This window comes from Empidonax traillii, unplaced genomic scaffold (genome assembly GCF_003031625.1).
Source record: "Empidonax traillii isolate 1590-97213 ecotype Southwest subspecies unplaced genomic scaffold, ASM303162v1 scaffold11:size2795301, whole genome shotgun sequence".
Lineage (NCBI taxonomy): Eukaryota > Metazoa > Chordata > Aves > Passeriformes > Tyrannidae > Empidonax > Empidonax traillii.
Genome location: NW_020955204.1, coordinates 2,588,663 through 2,610,500, shown reverse-complemented (window position 1 = coordinate 2,610,500; position 21,838 = coordinate 2,588,663). Strand labels below are relative to the sequence as shown.

The window sequence follows — 21,838 nt, the reverse complement described above, 5'->3', positions numbered from 1 at the left end:
GAACTAAACTTACCTGTTGTGTCTTATTCCTTGTTCAGCCATGGAGAGTCACGGTGAGGTGGAGATTCAGATCTATCTTAATTGCAGCCACTGCCACTCAGACAACTGTAAGCGGGACCCTGACACCAACCTTCCAGTCTGCCAGTGTGAGATGGGGGCTGTGCTGGCCAATGACAATGTCACCTGCACTGGTAAGTTGTGAAATATTAGCTTCACTGGATAACATCTGTATTCTTTATATCACCTCTCCTTCTGGCTTTTTGGATGTTCAGTTCCCAAAGTTAGAGCTAGTGGCTCCAGTAGGCATGGTGTTGTGAGAACTGTCAGTCAAAGATATGACTGAAAATTCCTGATGACCTTTCCTTACATGCTGAACTGGATCTCTGTCACCATCTCCAACATTTATGTTTGGATTAAGTAGAATGTAAAATACCTGTAAAGAGACAGGGTGTAAATTTCCTAAATGGGCTCAGTGTATCAGCTATTTAAGTGTAAATACCTGTCCAGGATAACATACCACCTACTGCTGAGTTATTTAAGCCACAAATTACCTCCTTCCACAGCAGTTTCCCCACTGTGTCTGTCAGCTGATGCCTTGTACTAACTTTTATTTCCTGAAGTCGCTGTTATTTCCTGACACAGTCTCTTGGAGTTCCAAAGCATCAAGACTGTAGAGAGTTTCAACTTGTCAACAGTGATGTTATCCATTTATAGAAAACTGAAGAATGTGTTTTATCAGTTAGTTTTCTATCTTCACAATGGTTTTTAAACTGTTTAGGCTTTTTTTTTTTTTCAACCCCCAGCGTTGTAGAGAGATTTGCTTTAATTTTTATAGTATAGTCTAGCCATGACCTCTCTATTGTTTTCTGAAATGCAAGCAACCTTCAGAGAGATGTGTTACAGTAGCTCTGGTTGGTTTCTGATTAATGCACTTTTTTTTATTATTTTTTCCAGTGCCTCAGGGTCCTATCCCAGAGGGACACATGTCTCTCCCACTCCTCCTAGCTGTGGTGTCTGTGATTGTGGTGCTTGGAATGATCCTCACTTGTGGCAGCCTGTCTATCAGTAAGAAACACTTTCTTATCATCCGTTGACTTGCTTTTCCCAGTTAAATTAGGCAAAAGGAAACTACTTAACCACATGCCACTGCTTTTAATATTTGGAGCCAAAATGTTGTCATGTCCCAAGTGGATCAGAGGGACAGGGAAAAAGAAGTGATAGAAAACAGCACCCCCTGCAGTTACACAAAAGCATAGTTCCAAAGGGTAAGGACTGCTCTTCCCTGGTGTTTGCCACAGGAAAAAAAAAAAAAAAAAAGCTTCTTAGTAGCTATTTTAGTAGCTATTTCTTTAGCAGGCAGTACTATACAGGATGAAGTCACAATCTGCAATTAAACATATAATTCATTCAGGGAGATGGTTTGATTTTTGGGACTCAATGTCAGCAAGACTTCTTACAGAACACTCTTTCCTCAGCCAAAGAAGCATAGGAAAACTAAGTTGCTCCCCGGTACCTGAAGGAATGACTGTTCCCATATACGGTATTAAATCACTACAGGGCATGAAGAAGAGAGTGATGCTGGCAAGCTAAAGATGCTTCTTGAGCATTTATAATTATGGGGTTTGTTTCTTTCTGTTCTGTGGGGCCAGCATTATCTTTTCTGTCCAGGGATTGACCTTGTTTGTGCATTTTCATTTGTCTCCTTACCTGCAGTTTATCACCTTAAGAAGCAGCAGCTGGAAGGAGCCAGGGCACGACTGCAGAGCCCAGAATACAAACTGAGCAAAATCCGTACATCTGCCATCATGACTGATTACAACCCCAACTACTGCTTCGCAGGGAAGGCTGCCACTCTAAGCGAGCTGAAGGAGATCCCACGGAAGAATATTTCTCTGCTTCGGTAAGAAAACAAGGGCCACCTGTCTGACTGCAAAGTACCTAGTCCAAGTCAGACAAAATACAACAGATCTGATACTTCTTATGTTCTCTACGATATTTTGATTCCATGAAGTTCTCAAGCAGAAGTATAAAATCATGAGTCTCCTGTTCAGTGTTTCCACGCACGGCATACAGTATTTTACCTTTGTGTTTTTATATGTTGCCCTGGACTGCACTTACCTCCAGGCAGTAACTCCCTTCCAAATCTATAGCAGTGTTTCTTTTTTAACATTTTCCTACCACAAGGAAATCTTCTGTCACAAGGAAATACACGCTAGGTTGCCCTTTGACTCCATATCATCCAGATGATGTTGATCGAAGTTATAAACTTTGTAATGGAAAACTTGATCACTCTTATGTGCTGTCTTACACCCTCTCCTGAAGATATCAATCTGCAGCCATCTCATTCTGTTGTTCTCCCTTTTCCTCTTGTTTTGTTATTGCCATGCTTGGTGATAGGGCCTAGGACTGAGGAGGCTGCTTTATTTGTTCAGAACCATCAAGGATCCAACTGCACTGTTTTAGTGACACTGAGAGAAAATACTGATAATTTATCTTCAGAATCTTTGAGAGGAAAACAAAACTCTGTTGTTGATTTCATGTCTTACAGCAGATTCTATTCCTAGTCTTGGACTAGATGAAGAGAAGAGCTTGGCCAACACTGGACCCAAGGGTATATATCTATTTTCTCTCTTCTTTTTTTGCAGGGCACTAGGACATGGTGCATTTGGTGAGGTTTATGAGGGAACCGTGGTAGGCATTGCAGGAGATCCCAACCCTCTTCAAGTTGCTATCAAGGTCAGTACCCACAAATTTTTTATATAGCAATAATGACCCATAAAAGCCATATTATCTTTTTACTGTTCCACTTGGAGATTCACGTTCATCACACGCTGAACAGCATACACAGATGTGTAATGCAGAGTTACACGCTTTGCCGCATCCGTCACATAATTTATGTGACAGCTTTGATATTTAAGTTGTACGGCACTAGCATCAGCTAGAAAGTAAAGCATCTGTCTTTTTGCTGCATGCCTAATGGCTGTAAGGTGTGGTCTAAGCAGGAAGAGAATCTAAAAGGGGCAATCTGTTTCTTAAGCTCCATTCCCGTTGCTCAGTAGAGATAGAATCAGTCTTGGAAGTTGTGTGAATTAGTCACCTGGAAACTGCATGTTATGATTAGTTAAAACAATTAATTATCTATTAGCATTATTAAATATTTCTCAATATATGAACTCAGAACTATCAGTTCATCCCAGCAGAGAATATACCACGATGACTTTTCTGCCACAATGATTTATGAGTAACCAAGTGAGTAACCAAGAAAAAAAGAGACTTAAAGGGAATAAAAATAGTAGTAACAAATAGACATTTTGGGACATCGAGGATTAGAATGGGATTTCTAAATTTTGTACAAAGTAAAGAAAGCACTGGAAAATATTAGTATGAATAATTTATGTGACAGCAAGCAGTAAACATTTACCATAATGCCTTTATATTATTCCTTCTGCATTTCAGTGGGTTTGAGTGCTTTCTCCTAAGTTTTTCACATGATGTTATCATATTTAAAAATTTATGAGTTTTCTCAGTTAGTTTCCTTTACACTGAGGGTAGTGTTTTTCTACTCTATGTGAAACTTCTGGTAGTCCCTTGTTATTGCACAGTGTTAAATATACAGTTGTGAATATATATTGTGATATTAGGGTGATTTCCATGTTATTAGTGACAAGAGATAACAGGCTGGTTTTCTGTGAAATTACTGAGATTACCTCAGGATCTGTCAGTTACTCAGCCCTGAAGTTAAGGATGCTCAATGCCTGCTTTTGTTATTTTATAAGCTTGTGACTCAGAGAACCAAATCTACTTCTATGAGTTCAGCTCAAGAATGTAGCCTTCATTAATAAGAGGTTCTACTGTTATTCATCCTGTCTTTCAAAACCCTCTTAAAAAAAAATAAAAGTGAAAGGATCATGCATTATGGCATTTTGTTATGAACTTCCCTGTGCCACTGTACTTTCATCCATCAAAGTGGATGAAAACCCAGGACAGTAGCAAGCAGTTGGAACTGCCCAATTCAGTTTCACTGTCCAGACTGGAGGAAACACCAGAGCACGGTGGCAAACAGAAGAAGTAGTCAACAGCTTGGAAAGTCTTGGCAGCAATGGCCACTTGTTATCCACATATTGTTTATGGGTCTTCCACCAATTTAATAGATGATCTGCACTGTTCTGTGTGAATCAGTCACTTATTTCAGATAGCAAAATGCAGCCCTGCCTCCTGTAGCCCACACTACTGATGACAAGAGCTGTTCCCATGCCAGACACACTATGCTGAGCATCCCACTTCTCTGTGTGCAGTGTGGCTGTGGGCGCTACCTGCAGCTGTGGCCAAACCACCCCCTAATGTTAAAACAGTGGGCACAGTGGCATGTACTGCTTCTACTGCTGCCTGTGCACTCTGTTCGTCTGTGTCAGCAGAAGATGCTGTCCAAATCTGCTGGCAGAAGAGAAAGCTATAAGGCTACATGACACAAATACTTAAATCAAGTGCCTGTATGTGTCATGACATGCAAGCATGTGCTGCAATATGGACATAAAGAAAAGGGAGAATAAATTAACACCTGTAATTTAAAAGAGCTTTCTAGGTCTGTAATTCCCCACCTAATGTCTTTCTTGATGTGTACCTGAAGCTATTTTTACTCCAGAAGTGTGCCTAGAGCTAAATTCACACAAAAAAAATCTTGAAGTAAGTCACTAGTTTCCTATTCTGACTTTAACTACCAAATTGGTCAAATGCACTGCAATAAACCCAACAGTGAAAAGATGAGCCCCTCCTTGTAGGTTGCAGAAGTGATTCACACTACATGCTTGTTCTTTTCTTTTCTCTCTCTCCCTTTTTTTTTTTTTTTTTGGTGGTCAATTCTTTGGTGGGATGGCCTTCACCCCTCACTGTCTTTACCTCTTAACAGACCCTGCCAGAAGTCTGCTCTGAGCAGGACGAGATGGATTTCCTGATGGAAGCATTGATTATCAGGTATAGTTTAAGGTTTTTCTGCTGGTGGTGGGCAGGGGGAAAAAAGAGTAATGCAGGTCATCATAGAATCATTTATCCACTTGCTTTGTTCAGAAATGAAATCCAGTCTTACTTTTCACCAGATGGCATTTTAGTGGCATATAAGTTACTGGTTTCAGCTGCTTGTTTATCTGAAACAAGATAACTCAGGTTCTTTTGTTGCCCATCTCTTGTGGTTTAATGCCAGCAGACAACACAGCAGTGGGATGGAGAACAGAATAAGAAGGCAAAAAAAAGCTCATTGTTGAGCTAATAACAGTTTCATATGTAAAGCAAAATCTGTGTGTGCAAGCCAGTGTTAAAGTCATTCAGTACTTCCCACGGGCGGGCAGGTGTTCAGGCATCCTCAGGAAAATGGGCCTCCATCATGTGTAAAAGCTACTTGGGAAGAAAAATGCCAAACTCCGAATGATCCTTCCCCTTCTTCCTCCTTCTTTCCCCAGCTGTCATTGTTGAGCATGATGCCATATGGTATGGGATATCCCTTTGGTCATTTGGGGCCAGCTGTCATGGTTGTGTCCCCTCAAAACTTCTCGTTCCCCTCCAATCTTTTCACTGAGGGGGAGGGAGATGTGTATGTGAAGAACCTTAATGCTGTGTAAGTACTGCTCAGCAGTAGTTAAAATATCAATGTGTTATCAACACTGTTTTGACCACAAATGCAAAATATAGCACCATATGAGCTACTGTGAAGAAAAGTAACTCTATCCCACTCAAAAAACATTACAACAATTTAACAAAATTTCTGCTGGTTGGTCTTGTTCAGAGGAGTAAGATGGCACAACGTATTTTACAAATATGTTCTGCATTTGAAATGTTTCTCTTTTCAAAGAATCCTATTACCCTCTTATTAAGTATAATTCATATCTTAAAGCCCTTGCTAAGCAAATTTTCAATGATGAAATGGAAAGCAATAGGAAAGATAAAGAGTCACCTGTGCAGTCACTGAGGTGTTCAGCCTCTGCAAGAACAGCACCAGAATGGTGCAACACAGGCTGTGTGCTGTGTGCTACCTAGCCTTAGGTGCTAGGGCTTAAGCTATATTATCTCTTGCAAATAGAAGTTAATAGTTTTTATAGGAGCAGATTTGGCAGCTGAAGGAGAAACTGTGAAAAGCTTTTCCCATTATGGCTTTCAGTCAGTAGCTAAGTGTATGTGCAGCCTTTTTGCTTTTCCTATCTGCAGAGCTGTTTGCCATAATAAAGCACTTTTTGCAGCGAAGGTCCTGTGCTTTTACCCTTTCTTTCCACGAAAATAGCTGAGTGATACATTCTGAAACCTCTGCAGGGATACGGTAGTGAATACGGCTTTGTCTGTGTAGCTTTCATGGGTGGAACAAAGTCCTTGTCTCAGTGCAGCCACTCTTCTTAGATGTGTTCTGGCTTTTGATGCCTTTGCAAGCTTGACAGAACCTTTATAAGGTCCCATCTACATGACCCTCTGACAGTGAACTGTAAGATCTATAAAACCTGCCTGGAAAAGATAATAGACAGCAATTCCTACTACCACCTGTACTTAAAATATTCCAATCTTGGAATTTACTTTGTTAACACAAATACATAACTTAAAACAACAGTATAGTCAAGGGTGGCTTTAAAATAGTAGTAGAGTCAGGGTTCATTGTAAGTGATCAGAATCCATGCATTTTGAATTTGTGCAATATGAAGTTCTTGTTGTCATTGTCCCGCCCAGCTCATACCTAGATGCTGGGTTTCTGCCATTAAAGCATGAATCTCATGACATAGCACCCCTTCTTACAGTCTGCAAGAACTTTGGCAGCTGAACAGGAGGTAACACTGATGTATGTTTTTTTAAAGAGCAATTTTAATCAATTAGACAGTGCCTTGATTCACTTAGAAAGGAAGCTGGAGAAGAGAAAGAGTCGTGTGCTACTATTTTTAGTTCCTGTATTATCCAGGTAATCACTATCTAAGGGAAGATGTTTCTGTCTAATGACTGAATCTTACTGAGCTTCTTGACAACCTCAGCTTTCTTTTGTAAAAAGAAGAAAGCCATCACATAAACAGCTGCTTCAACAGGTATGAGCTGAGTCCTTGTTTGGTAGACTAAATAGAGAACGGAGTCCAGCAAACTAGATGGCACTATATTTAAAATAACCAACGCTGAATTAAAATCCCTATCAGTCAGGACTTTGTTTCACAAATACCAGTAAAATTTTCATGCTTAACTTTCCTATCCCTCTGATGTCACTCTCCTCTTTTAGTCAGTGTGTCCATTAAACTCTGTTTTCATAGACAGAAGGCTCTGCTTTGCTTTTACCTTTTCATACCTTCTGCTGAAGGCTTTCTGTGGGCAAAAGCAGGCATAGCCCTGGTCATAACCAGGGAGGTGTTTTGATATGGCTGAAGTTTGCTTGGCAACTTGTACCGCATCAGGATTTGCTTCTATACAGGTTGATCAAGGCACAGTGAGAGTGTGATGGGTGATGGCCAGGTACTAATGCTGTCTTTCTCTTCCATGTTGCTGTGCTATTGGCTTTCAGTAAGTTCAATCATCAGAACATCGTGCAATGCATTGGTGTCAGCCTACAGACGCTGCCTCGCTTCATTCTGCTTGAGCTCATGGCTGGAGGAGATATGAAGAGCTTTCTTCGGCAGAATCGACCCAGGATGGTGAGATAACTTCCCTATTAGGTTTGTGGTTCACTTTAGTATGACTGGTTTTATAGTTTTATGAACTGGATAAAAACACTGAAGCCAAGCCAGGCTGTGTGTGTGTCCCAGCTCCTGCAGATTTCTGGACACCTATTTCAGTTTGCTTAAAGTAAGAAGGTGTCAACGGGACAAAATGAAAGTAACTGAGGAGGAAAGAGTAAAATCCTATCCTGCCATTCCAGAGTTCTCTGTCAACTGGACTACAAACTAAGAGGCTTTCTTTCTTCACTGTCTGCCTGTTTTCTATGCACTGTGATTATACATGAGGAGCTGAAGTTATAGCACTCATACGTAATAATGGGAATTCACAGCAGGTGTATATGAGCACCCTATGGAGATGCACATATTTGTACTAGTTGAAGAGCTGATCTTAATTTATTTGATATAACTCTGATTTCTGATGATCTGTGTAAAAATTTCTCCCCACCCTTCCTGAGAGCAATAAAGAAATTCCTAGAAAAACACAGAAAATTTCCCTATGGATAAATAAATGACGGGGTGAAAATAAGCAGGGCTCCTGGAGAAACATTTGTTTATTATTCCTAGTTAGGGAAGTGCAGATGGTGAAGGATTGGTACCAGTCCTGGAGTCCTGTGGTAAAGCGTGCCTTTTTTGCATATTGCTCCTGAGGGAAATCGCTGTTCTACAAGAACAGATATGTTGATGAATGCTGACTGTTGGTACAGAGATGTGCACTCGAGCATCTTTGCTCTCTCTTTGAGTTCACATGCTAATTTCTGTTGATAGTTTATTGACTCACTATTTACAAGTGGATGGATTTTTTTCTCTTCCATCTCACCTTTTAAATCTGTTCATCTTTTGATTTACCCTTTACTAGGCTATTCGGGCCAGGCCATATATCTCTCACCAGCTTACTCATGTATTGTGCTCATGTACTGTGCTCAAGAGAGGGGAAATTTTCTTAACTAAGAGTTCTTAATTAAGAGTTTACTAATTTTCTAACTCTCTGCTTTGATCTGCTTATGTTCCTCTTTGCTCGACTCATTTAACCCTTCCACCATGCTGAATGCATGATTCTCCCTTCCCCTTCTTGTGCCCCTCTGTGTTTATCCCCTGGGTGAACTATATTCTTCTGCTCCACTATTCTGCCCTCACTATTTTCTATGTGTCTTTTTCCAGAATCAGCCATCCACGCTAACAATGCAGGACCTGCTGAACATAGCTAGGGATATTGCCTGCGGCTGTAAATATCTAGAAGAGAATCATTTCATCCACAGGTGAGGAGAAACGGTCCCTTTTGATGTATCTCAAGTTGCATGAGGCTTATACAGATTTAATTTGCAGTGGATTAGACAGGACTAATCTCCAGGGGAGAGACAGATATTTCCCCTTCCAATACAGGCTTGTGCCTAGATGTCCAGGAGGGTCTCACTGGTTTCTGTCAGGAGTTAGGTTCTACACCATTCTTTGCATTGCTGAGGAGAAAGGAATCTTCTGTTCAAAGTGAGCAGTTTTAAGTGTTGATTTTCAGGTGCCTGAAATGTAAAGATATTTGAGATGAGCCCTGTAGTCCACTAGATGGTAGTGTCACTCTGTTTTGGCTGTTCGATCTCCCTATCTTGACTTAAATGCTTTCCCTATACCACCAGGACAGAACAGCCCATCATAATCGAGGCAATGATTAGGGAAGTGTAAAACAGAGATAATAGGGCACAAAACTACAGCTCAGACTTCATTCCCAGCTCGGTGGCTGACCTGCTGTGTGGTCTTGGGAAGCCCATATTTGTTTGTCCACACTTTTTTCCCCTCTCTTTTGTCGAGCAAAAACCTGTTCATAAGGCAGGTTCCAAAAAAGAGTAAAATATTATAGAAGAGCTAAAAGTTATTGTAGATATCCTTAACTCCCAACTGGACACTGGACTCCTTTGCTTCCTACTATGAACTGTTTCAGCTCATAGTGTTCCCAGGTACAGCATAAAACTGAATTCCTTACTATGAACTGCATGCTGAGTTCAGCCCTTACGTGTAAAGCAGAGGAGAGACCTGCACAAAGAGGGTCACGCAGGCTCTAACTAAACTGACATGCAGTCTAGAGATCTGATTCACCCACACACATGAACACGTGTACATATGCATGACATTGCACACAACAAAGTGACAGAAATAGGCTAGAGTGGGTAGAGAGACTGGAGAAACTTAGGGAAACAAGTGGCAAGCAGCAATCAGAGCAAAAAGCCGTGAGGCTGAGGGATGGTAATATGTTATGGCTTCATGATTAGATCACATGAAATGGTTTTCAGACTACTTTAAATCGGAACAAGAAAGAAGTTCCTGTGAAAAAGTGTTAGAATTTTCTGTCACTACAAAAGAGCAGTAAGAATGTGCAAGAAGTTCTGACTCTTGGATCTCTTAAAAATTACAAGGGAGCATCAGTATTTTAACTGGGAACTTTGGAGTTAATCGCTATGGTATTATTTGTTTAAAATCCTTACAGTAATAGTAATATTCTTTTAACAGCATCTTAAAAAATATCCTTTAGTATAGTAATATCATTTAACAGCATTTAAAAAAAAACCCTTTGGGTCAGTTTTTGAACTGTTAGATCTCTAAAATAAGCAACCTGGGAATGGATTAATTTGGTTTTGCCAACAATCAGTATAGAAGGAATTTCATTCACTTTCTGTATTACTATTTTTAGTGGTGTCAGTATTACTTAGAGTGGGTTGGGAAGTGAAGGTTATCACTATAGATGTCAAGTATCCTAGGGGCAAAAAGTAATGTAGTGGGGTTGCAGAGAGGTCACTAAGGGCAGGTATTGTCATCTAGGAGTCACAGCTGATAATGGAAGAGAAAATTGAGCCTGACTTCCAAATCCTGAAGGATTTTTCAAGGCTGGCAATGGGAAGAAACATGTGAGTTGTTCAAGGAGCTCATTTTTCTTGGCAGTCAACAGGACCCCCACAGTGCTATGATTTTTAATGAGTTTCTTTTCAGAATGCATATTTAAAATGAACACAAATCCTTCAACCTTGGCCAGGAAGGCATCACTGCCATTTCTCACAAGCTAAACCTGCACCCATCAAATAGGAGCTCCCATATGGAGTTTTGCTTGATTCCATGGGAATATCTTCCCTCTTCTAACACTCATGTTCTTTGCTGCCTTAATGAAAAAACATGGGAGTAAGGAGTGTTTGGAAAACACTGGGTAGAAAATACAACGCAAATGCAGTTCAAGAATTGTGGTTAATGAAAATTATAATATAGCTGGAATTATTTCTTTTTTTAACAAGGCTCTTCTCATTTGTGTAAAGATGACTCAACTGAGACTTGCAGGACAGGGTCTAATATTCTTTCTTTATTCCTTTAGCTACTTAAGAGTTTAGAATTAGATTTTATTTATTTATTTATTTATTTATTTATTTATTTATTTATTTATTTTAATTATTTTTAAGAGATATAGCTGCAAGGAATTGCCTTTTGACCTGTACTGGGGCAGGACGAATAGCCAAAATTGGTGACTTCGGGATGGCCAGGGATATTTACAGGTAAGTGGAAGGCAATTTGAGTCCTGTGAGTAACTCCATAATTTGTATCATTTTGACCAATCTGAACTGTCTCATGGTAAATCAGTGGAACCATCCATATGTCTGACTTTGATGACCAGTTAACTAACCAGTGTTAACAGACTGTAAATTAACACATCCATGCTTACAAGCTGATCCACTTCAACTGTGGCCCCAGGAAAATGCAAACACATGTGGACACTAAACCAAGCATAGACAAATTTATTAGCTAATTGATCATAAATAATCTTAAATTAAAATGCCCCACAAAACCCATAATTCTCAGTTTATTATGTCAAGAAGACTTGCTGCATCAACACCCTGCCAAGTTTGCTGTCTTCAGCTGTGTATGTAAACATCCTCAGTTTCCATCTCAGTTGCAAAGAGGACATAAAATACCACCTCAACGCACTATTTGTGTTGATGACTTTTCCTCTTTCTCACTTGGCCTCCATTGCTGTATGCAATCCCCAGCTGCTGTTACTGCGGTGATGAGATCTTTTATATATGAAAGCCCTTTCAAGCTGTGTGACATTCTCTGTTCATTTTATATTTTCCAGAGCAAGTTACTACCGCAAGGGAGGAAGAGCTATGCTTCCTGTAAAGTGGATGCCACCAGAAGCTTTTCTAGAGGGTATTTTCACCTCCAAGACTGATACCTGGTAATAAATGTCTTTTAATCACTTCTGCTACTCACTGATCAGCATCAAGAAAGGTACTGCTCAAGAAAAAAATTGTCTGCTCAACAGGAACCTTAAGAAATGTCAGAATGTCCTAGAAAAAATATGAGAAGTCCTCCCTTCTACTGCATTCAGTAGAAGCATGGCTAAAGAATTAAAAAGAATTAAGAAGTCTAATGTAAAAGAAGGTAATAAAAGCTTCCCATGCATAAATGTAGTATATGAAGCTAATCAAGAAGTGAGAAGTGAAAGCAGATTAGATTCTCTAGAAATCTCAGTTAAAAATCCAGAGAAATACCATCAGCCATTTTCCTCAGCCCTCAGTATTTGCCACTCAGTTTCCTTCAGTGACAAGGCCTGCTTAAATACCTCTTAAGTGACACTCTGTACCACTCAGGATTACTCTTTTGTATATTGTTTTGTACTGCATATAGAATGACAGCAGATTTAATCAGAAATCCTTGTTGGTTGCTGAGGAAAAAAATATTTATATCTTGATTTCTCGTGTAACTTGAGTTTTCTTTAAAATAAGCACCCCCTCAACAGTAGTACAGTCATGCACATTGCTGGATAATGGCAGCTTTCCAGTTGTTGAGAGTGCCTCTTTCTCTGTACAGTAGATTCTTCAATATACTGTACTGGGACATTCCCTTAAATGCCACACTGACCCAGTTTCCTGAAGTTAGTGATGCCGGAAGACACAGGACTGCTTATCAGCTCCTAACTGTGAGCAGCCAGTACTAAGTATTTTGAAGGAAAGTGCCACAGTTCCTGTAATAGGCTATTATAAGTACATGCATGTACTGGAAATTATTTTGACCTTTGCAGCAAATAGTGACTCCTAAAATTCTGCCCCTGCTGAAGTTCTGGCAGAATCCTCTTGACTTCCCTGTGTCTGGTCATACACAATTTCCAGTGGCACTGCCTATTTAATCCATGGTTGTAAAAAAGCAGAACAACCTAATCAGAACAAAAAAAAAAAAAATGCTGCTGCCTTCCAGTTTCATTGGATGTCTCTTACTTGATTTTGTTCTTGAGCATCTTGTTCCCAAACACTGATTCAAATGTCAAGGAAATTTCCCTGTCTGATCATCCAGGAGCCACGCTGGCAGTCACACTTGCACCACTCGCTCCATAGAGGCCCCTCGGCAGCTACACTCACCACACTCACACAGGTTTCCTCACCAGCTCAGCCCTAGGTTTCCCATAGCAGAGTCTCAGATGTGTGGATCCTTAAAACAACTTAGTTATGGTGCAAAAACAAAATAGCAGCTTGAGCTGGTGCCTCTAAAGAGGGACCTCAAACAAAGGAAAGCCTGGAGTTCTATATCCTCACACTCTTGGATCTTGGGCAAAGGTTTTGGTTGATTGCGTTTTTTTCATGTAAAAGTTGACTCATAATCACACTAATTGTACATTACTGTGGTTGGACTGCACCTTTGAAAGTTTGTTGCTGTGGTGTTACCTACACGGCTTCACACTAGGTTTGTGGAGCACCAGTGAAACCTAATTGGTATTGTTGGCTGGTTTCTGACACAGGTCCTTTGGTGTGCTGCTTTGGGAGATTTTCTCTCTAGGCTACATGCCCTACCCTTGCAAAACCAATCAGGAAGTGCTGGAATTTGTCACCAGTGGAGGAAGAATGGATCCACCAAAAAACTGTCCAGGACCAGTGTAAGTATTTCCTTACTCTTACAGGCCAAGGTAAAGCAGGTGTCAAACATGCAGACAAAGACACCTCTAGTCAGGCAATGGTGATTGCCCTCAGTATCAGGTGGGTATTACTAAATGCCTCTTGAGCTATTGCCTCTTATATACAGCTAAGACCACTATAGGATTTCCTCTAAGTAGTAGTTCCCTAATGAGACAGGATCCAGGGATGACATATCCACTTTTGTTCTACTCCTTTTGCCCACGTACCAAGTGTTGTTCCTTGCACCTGTGATCACTTCATACTGAAACACTTTTTTCATAATTATCCTTCTTGATCAATACTTTTTTCTTTTTTTTCGTTACTTACCTAAAGGTACCGGATCATGACACAGTGCTGGCAGCACAGCCCAGAGTATCGGCCAAACTTCTCTACCATTCTGGAAAGAATCAAATATTGCACACAGGTATTGCTCTTTGGTATCTATGAGGATGATAATCCATGGAATACCAGCTATCCAAAGACACTGAACACAAGCTCTATGAGGAGAGGCTGAGGGAGCTGGGGTTTTTTTAGCCTGGAGAAGAGAAGGCTCAGGGGAGACCTCATCACTCTCTACAGCTACCTGGAAGGAGGTTGTAGCCAGGTGGGGGTTGGTCTCTTCTCCCAGGCAGATATCAGCAAGACAAGAGGGCATGGCTTTAAGCTCTACCAAGGGAGGTTTAGGTTAGATATTAGAAAGAAATTCTTTACAGAGAGAGGTGATCCGGCATTGGAATGGGCTGCCCAGGGAAGTGGTGGATTCTCCGTCCCTGGAGGTTTTTAAGACGAGACTGGGTGTTGCATTGAGTGCCATAGTCTAATAACTGTGGTGGTCGTGGATCAAGGGTTGGACTTAACGATCTCAGAGGTCCTTTCCAACTCTGCTGATTCTATGATGTTGCTTGAAAGCCACAGCTGAATGGTTATGGAGTGGAGAGGGGGAGTGAAATGGCTTGCTGAGTTCACCAGTTAGTAGCACTTTAATGCTACAGATCTGGATCCAACTTCCCAAAGGAGAAATTTTATACTAGTGACCTGCAGATTAAACACAGATTTCAATAAAGCACAGCCTCTGCTCAAATGAGGCATGTAGACAAGATGGCATTTTTGCAGCTCTCAACAGCATGTGATATCCAGGTGGAACACAGCACCTTGTACATTGTGCAGGAATACTGCCTAAATCTGATGGCAGTCTCTGCCAAAACCTTTTTCGGTCTCATAGCTATTTCTTTTAAAGTGTAGATGTGACAATCACCCTGGAGGTGTAACTGATTCTTGTCTCTGCTTTTAAGGACCCTGATGTGATCAACACTGAGCTGCCCATGGAGTGTAGCCCCACACCAGAGGATGAAGGGAGTATGGTCATCCGCCCAAACATTTCCAGTGGGATAGTGCCGCTGCTGGTAAGCCCTTCTCTCACACCTCAGACAACACCTAAAACAATGGAATCTCACCATGCTGGGCACAGACTTGTACAATGCCCACAAGAGCTACTGGTGGAGAACCTGAGCAACCGGACTGCCCGAGGACCCAGCCTGCCATGTCTCAGTGATTTCAACAGCGGGTCATGGTTCCAGCAGACCTCAAACCAGAAGTTGGACCTCACCAACCCAACAGCCCACAGACTTAAAAACAAAACAAAAAATCTTTGGAACCCAACCTATGGATCATGGGTGCTAGAGAATATCTGTCACTTCAGCCCCAGCTCCAAGTTCAAAGCAAATCCAGAGCGGGAAGATTCAGGCTTTGATGGGAATTGCAGTTCTCCTAGCTCTCGAGCATCTCCAGCATCTCCAAGTCGAAGCAACTGCCCTCACCTGGATATCAGTGGGATAGAACTGGTGAAACTCCAGACTTTCCCCTGTGGCAAAGCAAATTATGCTTATGATGACCTGTGCTACAGTGCTGAGCACCAGCCATTAGCCTTAGCTGAGGTCAGAACAGCTGTGCTAAGAAGCTCCAGTCTGCACAGGGATGAAAACTCTTTTTATAAAACAGAGAAAACATCAAGAGAGAGGGACTCTGGTCTGTCTTTGTCAGATGACCTGAGTGTTACTCCAGTATAGTAGAAATGGTTCATCCCAAGATCAGGGAGTGTGTATGTCTGGAAGGACTGCTTCCTATTTCACTTACTTCCTCCATTTTAACTCCTTCAGATGGGTGAAGTTTCAACCTCAGCAATGTTCTGCTTCCTCCATCTACCTGCTGGATCCCCAGATAGTTAAAGACAGTTGCATTTCTATCTCTGTCCTTCAAATGTGTTCCAGCTTAGAGGTGGAGAACAATGGCATTACTTCTCTGAATACCTAAGGAATGGACTCCTTAATATGCTCAGGTGAAAAGAAATGGACCTACCATCCAGCTGCAGCATTTGGATGGAAATAATGACCAACACAGGTTGTTTTTCTTTCTGACTGAAGAATCCAAAAACGTGTGCTGTGCCAGCAGCAACCAAATTGCAAAGGCTGCTACATTCCTGAGACCTTTTTACAGTCCTGACGAATTACTAATTCTCATGTAGTATATGGGAAGTAAAAAAATATAGCAACCACATTTTCATCTGTTTTATTAGTAGACCTTGTGAAAGCTATTGCTCAAATTGGAAGCAGTAGGAAACAGTAGGAAAGATGGAAAAAAAAATAATCAGACTCCTCTGAGCATGTGCTTTGAAAACAAGCAATGAAGAGGAAAACAAATTTACCATTAATAAAGCAGTAGTGGGTGGAGCTGATAGTATCTCTTTGAATAGTGGAGGAAATGTGCTGCTTGCCTCACAGTGTAGCTCTCCTCACAGCTCCTGCCATTGAAGGGGCAGGTGGTTTTTCAAGAAAGGGAGAGCTGCATGGCGTGATGAGAAATGGACTGTCTTTATCTTCTAATGGACTTTACTTGAGATGACCTTAATTTTTGTAAGAACTTTGATATTCAGGATTAATTCCCTGTGCTGTGTTGGTAAGCATTAAGCTGAGGTTCTTAGGTGACTGTCCAGCATTTGGTGTACTGGAGTTCTTGGTTGTAATACCTATGTCTCTGAGGTAGAAAGAAAGTCATGCAAAGGAAGGACAGAGTGAAGGAAACTTAATGCAAACACTACTTGGGGTGCTCTTCATACTGGAAGGCAGAGTAGCTCGACCATTTGAGAAAGCTAAAACCATGACTTGGCTTCACACAGCTGAGCAGGTCATAATTTTTCCTTGCCTTGCAGACTTGCTGGTAAAGGTAGTTGTTTGTTTTGAAGACAGCTCGTTTCTAAGGCTTTCTTTGGTTGCTTAGGATCTAAACTGATGTTTACTGGTTAAAGCCTGCAAAATAAGGAGACAGAAAAGGCAAAACAGTTTGGATTAAGTCTGAACAGTCTTGGAAGCATTCTTTCTTTGTACCACTCCTTAATGTCACAATGCCAACCTACAGTGGCAAATTACATTACCTTTGTGTGTAATCAAGTTGGGTGGTGAGATGTCAGTTGTAGACTACTCTGGTTTCTTTCTGAGGCAAGAGGGTCTCTGGTGCATGGTTTAAGCTTAGTGGTCAGCTGCATGTAGAGTCTGAAGATATGGGCTAATAGGAGAGGGTTTGCTTTGACCACACAGAGTTCCTGTACTTTACATCATTTAGGGATGGACACTACTGAGCTGTGGTAAAGAAAAGCACAGAGTGAAGAGTGTGAATCAATCCTCAGTGAAACGCATCCTCGGCACAGGTTTATGCTTCACTGGTCTTACTTTGTATCTGTTCCACACTTCCTATAGTTTTAGGCCTTTGACTTTAGAATTAATAGTTTTATATAATGTCATTTCAGTGCATATAAATATCTTAAGAGCAGGTGTCAAGAGGACTGGACCAAAGTCATTCCAGTGGTACCCGGCAACAGGACAAAGGGCACCAGGCACAAACTGAAACGCATGACATTCCATCTGAATACGAGGAAAAAACCTTGTTTACTTTGAGGGTGACAGAACACTGGAACAGGTTGCCCAGAGAAGCTGCAGAGTGTCTTTCTCCAGAGACACTCAACAGCAATTTGAATGTGATGCTGTGCAATCTGCTCAAGGTGAAGCTACTTTACTGGGGGGAGTTGGACTAGATGATCTCCAGAGGTCCCTTTTAACACCAACCCTTCTGTGATTTCCAGACACAAATGGCCACCTTTCAGCAATGGCCTGTATGGTATGGAAATAATTCCAAATCCATGTTGTAAAATGACAGATGGTCAGAAGACAGGGGTCCCTCTGTGTGGGACAAATTCCAGTAGTAGTGTGAGCACTGAGGGGCTTAGTGACCAAGGGAGATGGTTGACCTTGCCTCCTGCCCTTCTTTCTCTTTCACCTTTGTCTTAGCTCTCTGGCTTCTCTCACATTTAGCTTGTCACCTGTCCTATCTTATATGTCTAAGAGTGCTCAGGAGTGGGGTGTTGAAGAGCAATAGTAAGAGCTGAGTGAGCATGTATTGATTATTTCCTAGACATACTCTGATGGTTTGCAACAGCATGTAGCTCAGAGCTGTCCTAAGGCAGATGCAGTCCTTCTAACAAGATAGAATATGGAGCTGCAGATACCAAATGGGCACTAAAAGAAAAAGCTGGGAATTTTAAAAGCATCTGCATTAGCAACCTAAATTTTATCCAAGCTTTTAACTCTCTCAAATGGAATCTTCTGTCAGCATAGTTACTGCCATGAATCTCTTTTTTTTAGCTGCTTTTTAAAAACCCTCACAGATAATGAATTTTTAATTAATATCTTGGAGGAAATAATGTTGAAATTGCTCCTGTTGTGATGCTGAATTCTACATGCTGTCCAAACCATATTATCTCAAAAGAAAAATAATAATGCCACACACCACCATCTTCAGTCTTTACATTCTGAAACTTACTTCATACAGAGATTTCATAGTGCTCAATTGCAACTATTTCAAAATATAACTTGCTTGAAACCAATTTTTAAGGAGACACAGTGCATAATTAATGAGATAAACCCATAGTATCAAAATTAAATTACTTTGGCAACTGAAAGCCAAAATGCAATTTTGATTCCTACGGGAATGACATGAGCTGGAAATGTGGGATTAATTCAGTCCTGTTATCCATGAGAAAAGTCTTCCAACACTTCCCACTGCAGAATCAGCCATTATAGGATTATTATAAATTGCTCTTCCTGACAGGTGTCTTTTAACATGTTAGCAAATTGGTTTTGTATTTGATTGTACAGAGTTGTTTTTTCTTCTGGGTTCAGCATCAGTACTTTATGTTGCTTCATAAAACCTCATACTTACATTTTAAAGAAGGGACTTAAAATAATGCAAACGTTATTTTGTATTTCTCTGCTTTCTTTTCACATTTGTTGATATTCCTGCTTCTGATTTCATTATTTTTAATCTCAATTTAAGTGCTTTGCATCTTCATTTTACCCTTTAAAGAAAAAGAATTTTTAACTACACACATTTAAGGTGTTCCCCTCTTACCAACCCTTTTCCTGAGCTAATTTCTCAACTGATTTGCCTATGGGCAGGTGTGCACTAAGAAAGCTTTCCAGGACTAATAAAATAGTTAAGAGCTTTTGCAAGTGTAACTTATTCCACCTCCACTACACTCCCCCTACTTACCCAAAAGAGAAGAAAACACTGCTGCTGCAAATATGGTTTTCTGCAATGTACTTGCGCCTCCACAGCTGGGTCAGCCAGGGATCAGACTTTCTTAGACTCTTGAGCAGCAGAGCTCTGTGAGACTGTTTCTCCTTGTAGGCATAGCTGTGCTCTCTCCTCCTGGCTGTCCACCCTTCTCAATCTGATGCAGAGACTTTAGTGATATCTTGTCTAACATCTCTCCATCACATTATCTGAATTTGTTTTGATTTGTCATTACCTCTGATCATGGCAGCACTTCTTGCCAACTTACCTTTCTGGGTGACTACTGTACATAAGTAGATGACACGCCTGCTTCTATGCAATATAAAGTTGGACAAGTGTATCCTTCTATATTTGCAACATAAAATAAAGAGACACTAATGGTGGTATTTGCTTCCCTCTCTGTTAAGAACACTTTGCACACAGGTAAGAATACATTTCTTCATGCTGAGAAGCGCTGCCAGTCCTGGCACGTTGACTGTTCCTTCCTGTGGCCATAAAAAACTGCCCAGTGGAACAGTTAACTGCTCAGAGTCTGACAAGTGCCTCTTCATGCACATTTTTTTGTATGCTATGGGCTATTCACTGAGATTTACCTCAAAAGAAGCCAACGAGCTTTGTGTGGATCAGGTTCCAAAGTTAACATATACAATGGGGTTTGCGATCAAGCTCCAGTGTTAGCTTCCAGTTGTCTTAGAACTGGTTTTGCTTTAGGAAATACCAAATGCTAAAGACTAAATCCTAAAGAAACATTGAAATAAAAAGTTTTTTGTCCCTTTCTTAAGGAATCTCTGGAAGAAAATATATCATTCCCATGTGACCAAATCACAGCGGCTTTTTTTTCTTCAGTCTCATTTATTTAGTAGCATACACACTTCAGAGTAACAAACACTCATCCAATACAGTCAATGTCAAAAGTGACCATGGTCAGCATTGCATTGTAGTGTTCAGAACTGATGCATGTGGATGATACAGGCCATTTGATCTCAGTACCTTAAGAATAACAAATAACAACAGCAATAAAAAAAATAGCAAAAGCCCTCTGAGATACTTAAGGGTTTGGTCCAACTCCCATTGAAATCTTTCCCTTTAATAGGAACTGGATCCTATTAAGTGAATTTCTCCCTGTACAAAATTTAGAGGGATTTAATTGTTACCATTTTGGTTAAATTTCAGCCACATTTACATCCCTGTGGGGCCTCAACACCTGACATCTTTAAACTTATCTGATGTATCTCTTTATGCATTTATTTCTATATTGCACCTTCCTCCAAATGATCTCACAGCATCTTGCAGGAAACAGTGAAGGACAGCCTCACACCATTCCTGTGAGGTAAATAGGTACTGTTCCCATCTGTAAAATGGGAAAAAAACCTGATGCCTAGTTGTCCAAGGCCAAAAAAACAAGTCAATGACAAGTTGAGGGAAAGAAGTCCTACTTTCAGATTCACACAGGAATACAGCAGCTACAACAGTAAGCATTGCTGCATCTAACCTGTGGGTTTAAAGACCTTGGTGCCCAAGTCAGAGGTCAGCTGTTCAGCACCAAAGTGCCTCTGGGCCAGCATACCATGCTGTGGAAACACACACTCTCAGTGTCTCCAGAGCGAGGCACTATCCCAGCAGATGCACTAATGAACGACATTATGGACTTGCATGTGAACAAGTCCCTTGGTTATCATGCATCAGCTCTTCAATGTTACATACCTGTGCAAATGCATCGTGCTGACTCTCTGGTAAATATAAGCTTATTGAAGGCAACTTACTCCATAGTGAAAGAAGGCTTCCTCACACTAGCGAGTGTACACAGACAGGCCCTCTGGTCCATCTGATGAGAAACAAGGTATCTAACACACCCTGTGGTAGTTGGTTTACAAACTCACAGTCTCACCCCCCCTAGAACTCCTGTGCTCAGTGGGAAATCCTACCCTTGGCAGTTTACCAAGAAAAGCTGCCTGTTTCTCTCCTTTCCCAGACCAGCAGCAGATCATTGTGATTTCTTCCTTTCTGATCCCTTAGCAAGGCAAAGAGGACATTTCAAAACTAACTCTCTAGAACTATGTATCATCTAGCATGAGTTTCCAGACCACAGTTGCTATAGCAGAGGTTTTCACTTTTCCCTGACCTTTCCAACAGTCATTCTAAAAGTCTGTCTTAAATTCTCAACCGACATTTGAGCACCAACCTTTACCATCTAAATCTCTCCTCTAGAAAATAAGTTACACTGATGCAAAAGATTCACAAGTGTGGTAACAGAAGGAAGAAATTTAACTCTGAAGATTAATTAGGCAAACTACTAAATGAATTATATCTTCACAGTGTTATGTCTAACTTTAATAATTCTTTTTTAATGGTAGGACTGCTTGCAATTGAAGTCTCATATAAAAAGGTAATGTTAATAAAGTCTTCCTTGTGAGACCCATTTACCTGCTATTCTCCTTAAGCACTGTTATCTGGTGGCTTATCAGTTGGCTTCAGGAAAGGAAAAATACTTTTAAATTGTATGAAATTCACCACAGATTCATTTGTCATTTCATAGCAGTTCAAAAGTTAGGAGGCACCTGGAATGATATCTGTGCTGTCAATTAAAAAAAAAAAAAAAAAAAAAAAAAAAAAAAAAAAAAAAAAAAAAAAAAA

The 21,838-nt window shown here is 40.7% G+C and overlaps 1 protein-coding gene across 1 annotated transcript in view; it reads left to right on the top strand.

The window, feature by feature from the left end:
- Positions 1-16,871, top strand: part of LTK (leukocyte receptor tyrosine kinase) — a 95,603-nt gene extending 78,732 nt beyond the window's left edge. The window contains exons 18-29 of the mRNA XM_027887871.1: positions 39-191; positions 955-1,065; positions 1,714-1,900; positions 2,646-2,736; positions 4,907-4,971; positions 7,514-7,643; positions 8,826-8,923; positions 11,099-11,191; positions 11,770-11,871; positions 13,429-13,563; positions 13,916-14,006; positions 14,875-16,871. Coding sequence (XP_027743672.1) covers positions 39-191; positions 955-1,065; positions 1,714-1,900; positions 2,646-2,736; positions 4,907-4,971; positions 7,514-7,643; positions 8,826-8,923; positions 11,099-11,191; positions 11,770-11,871; positions 13,429-13,563; positions 13,916-14,006; positions 14,875-15,648 — 2,030 coding nt within the window. The 3' untranslated portion in view covers positions 15,649-16,871. The remainder of the gene's footprint in view (positions 1-38; positions 192-954; positions 1,066-1,713; positions 1,901-2,645; positions 2,737-4,906; positions 4,972-7,513; positions 7,644-8,825; positions 8,924-11,098; positions 11,192-11,769; positions 11,872-13,428; positions 13,564-13,915; positions 14,007-14,874) is intronic.
- The last annotated feature ends 4,967 nt before the right edge of the window (positions 16,872-21,838 follow it).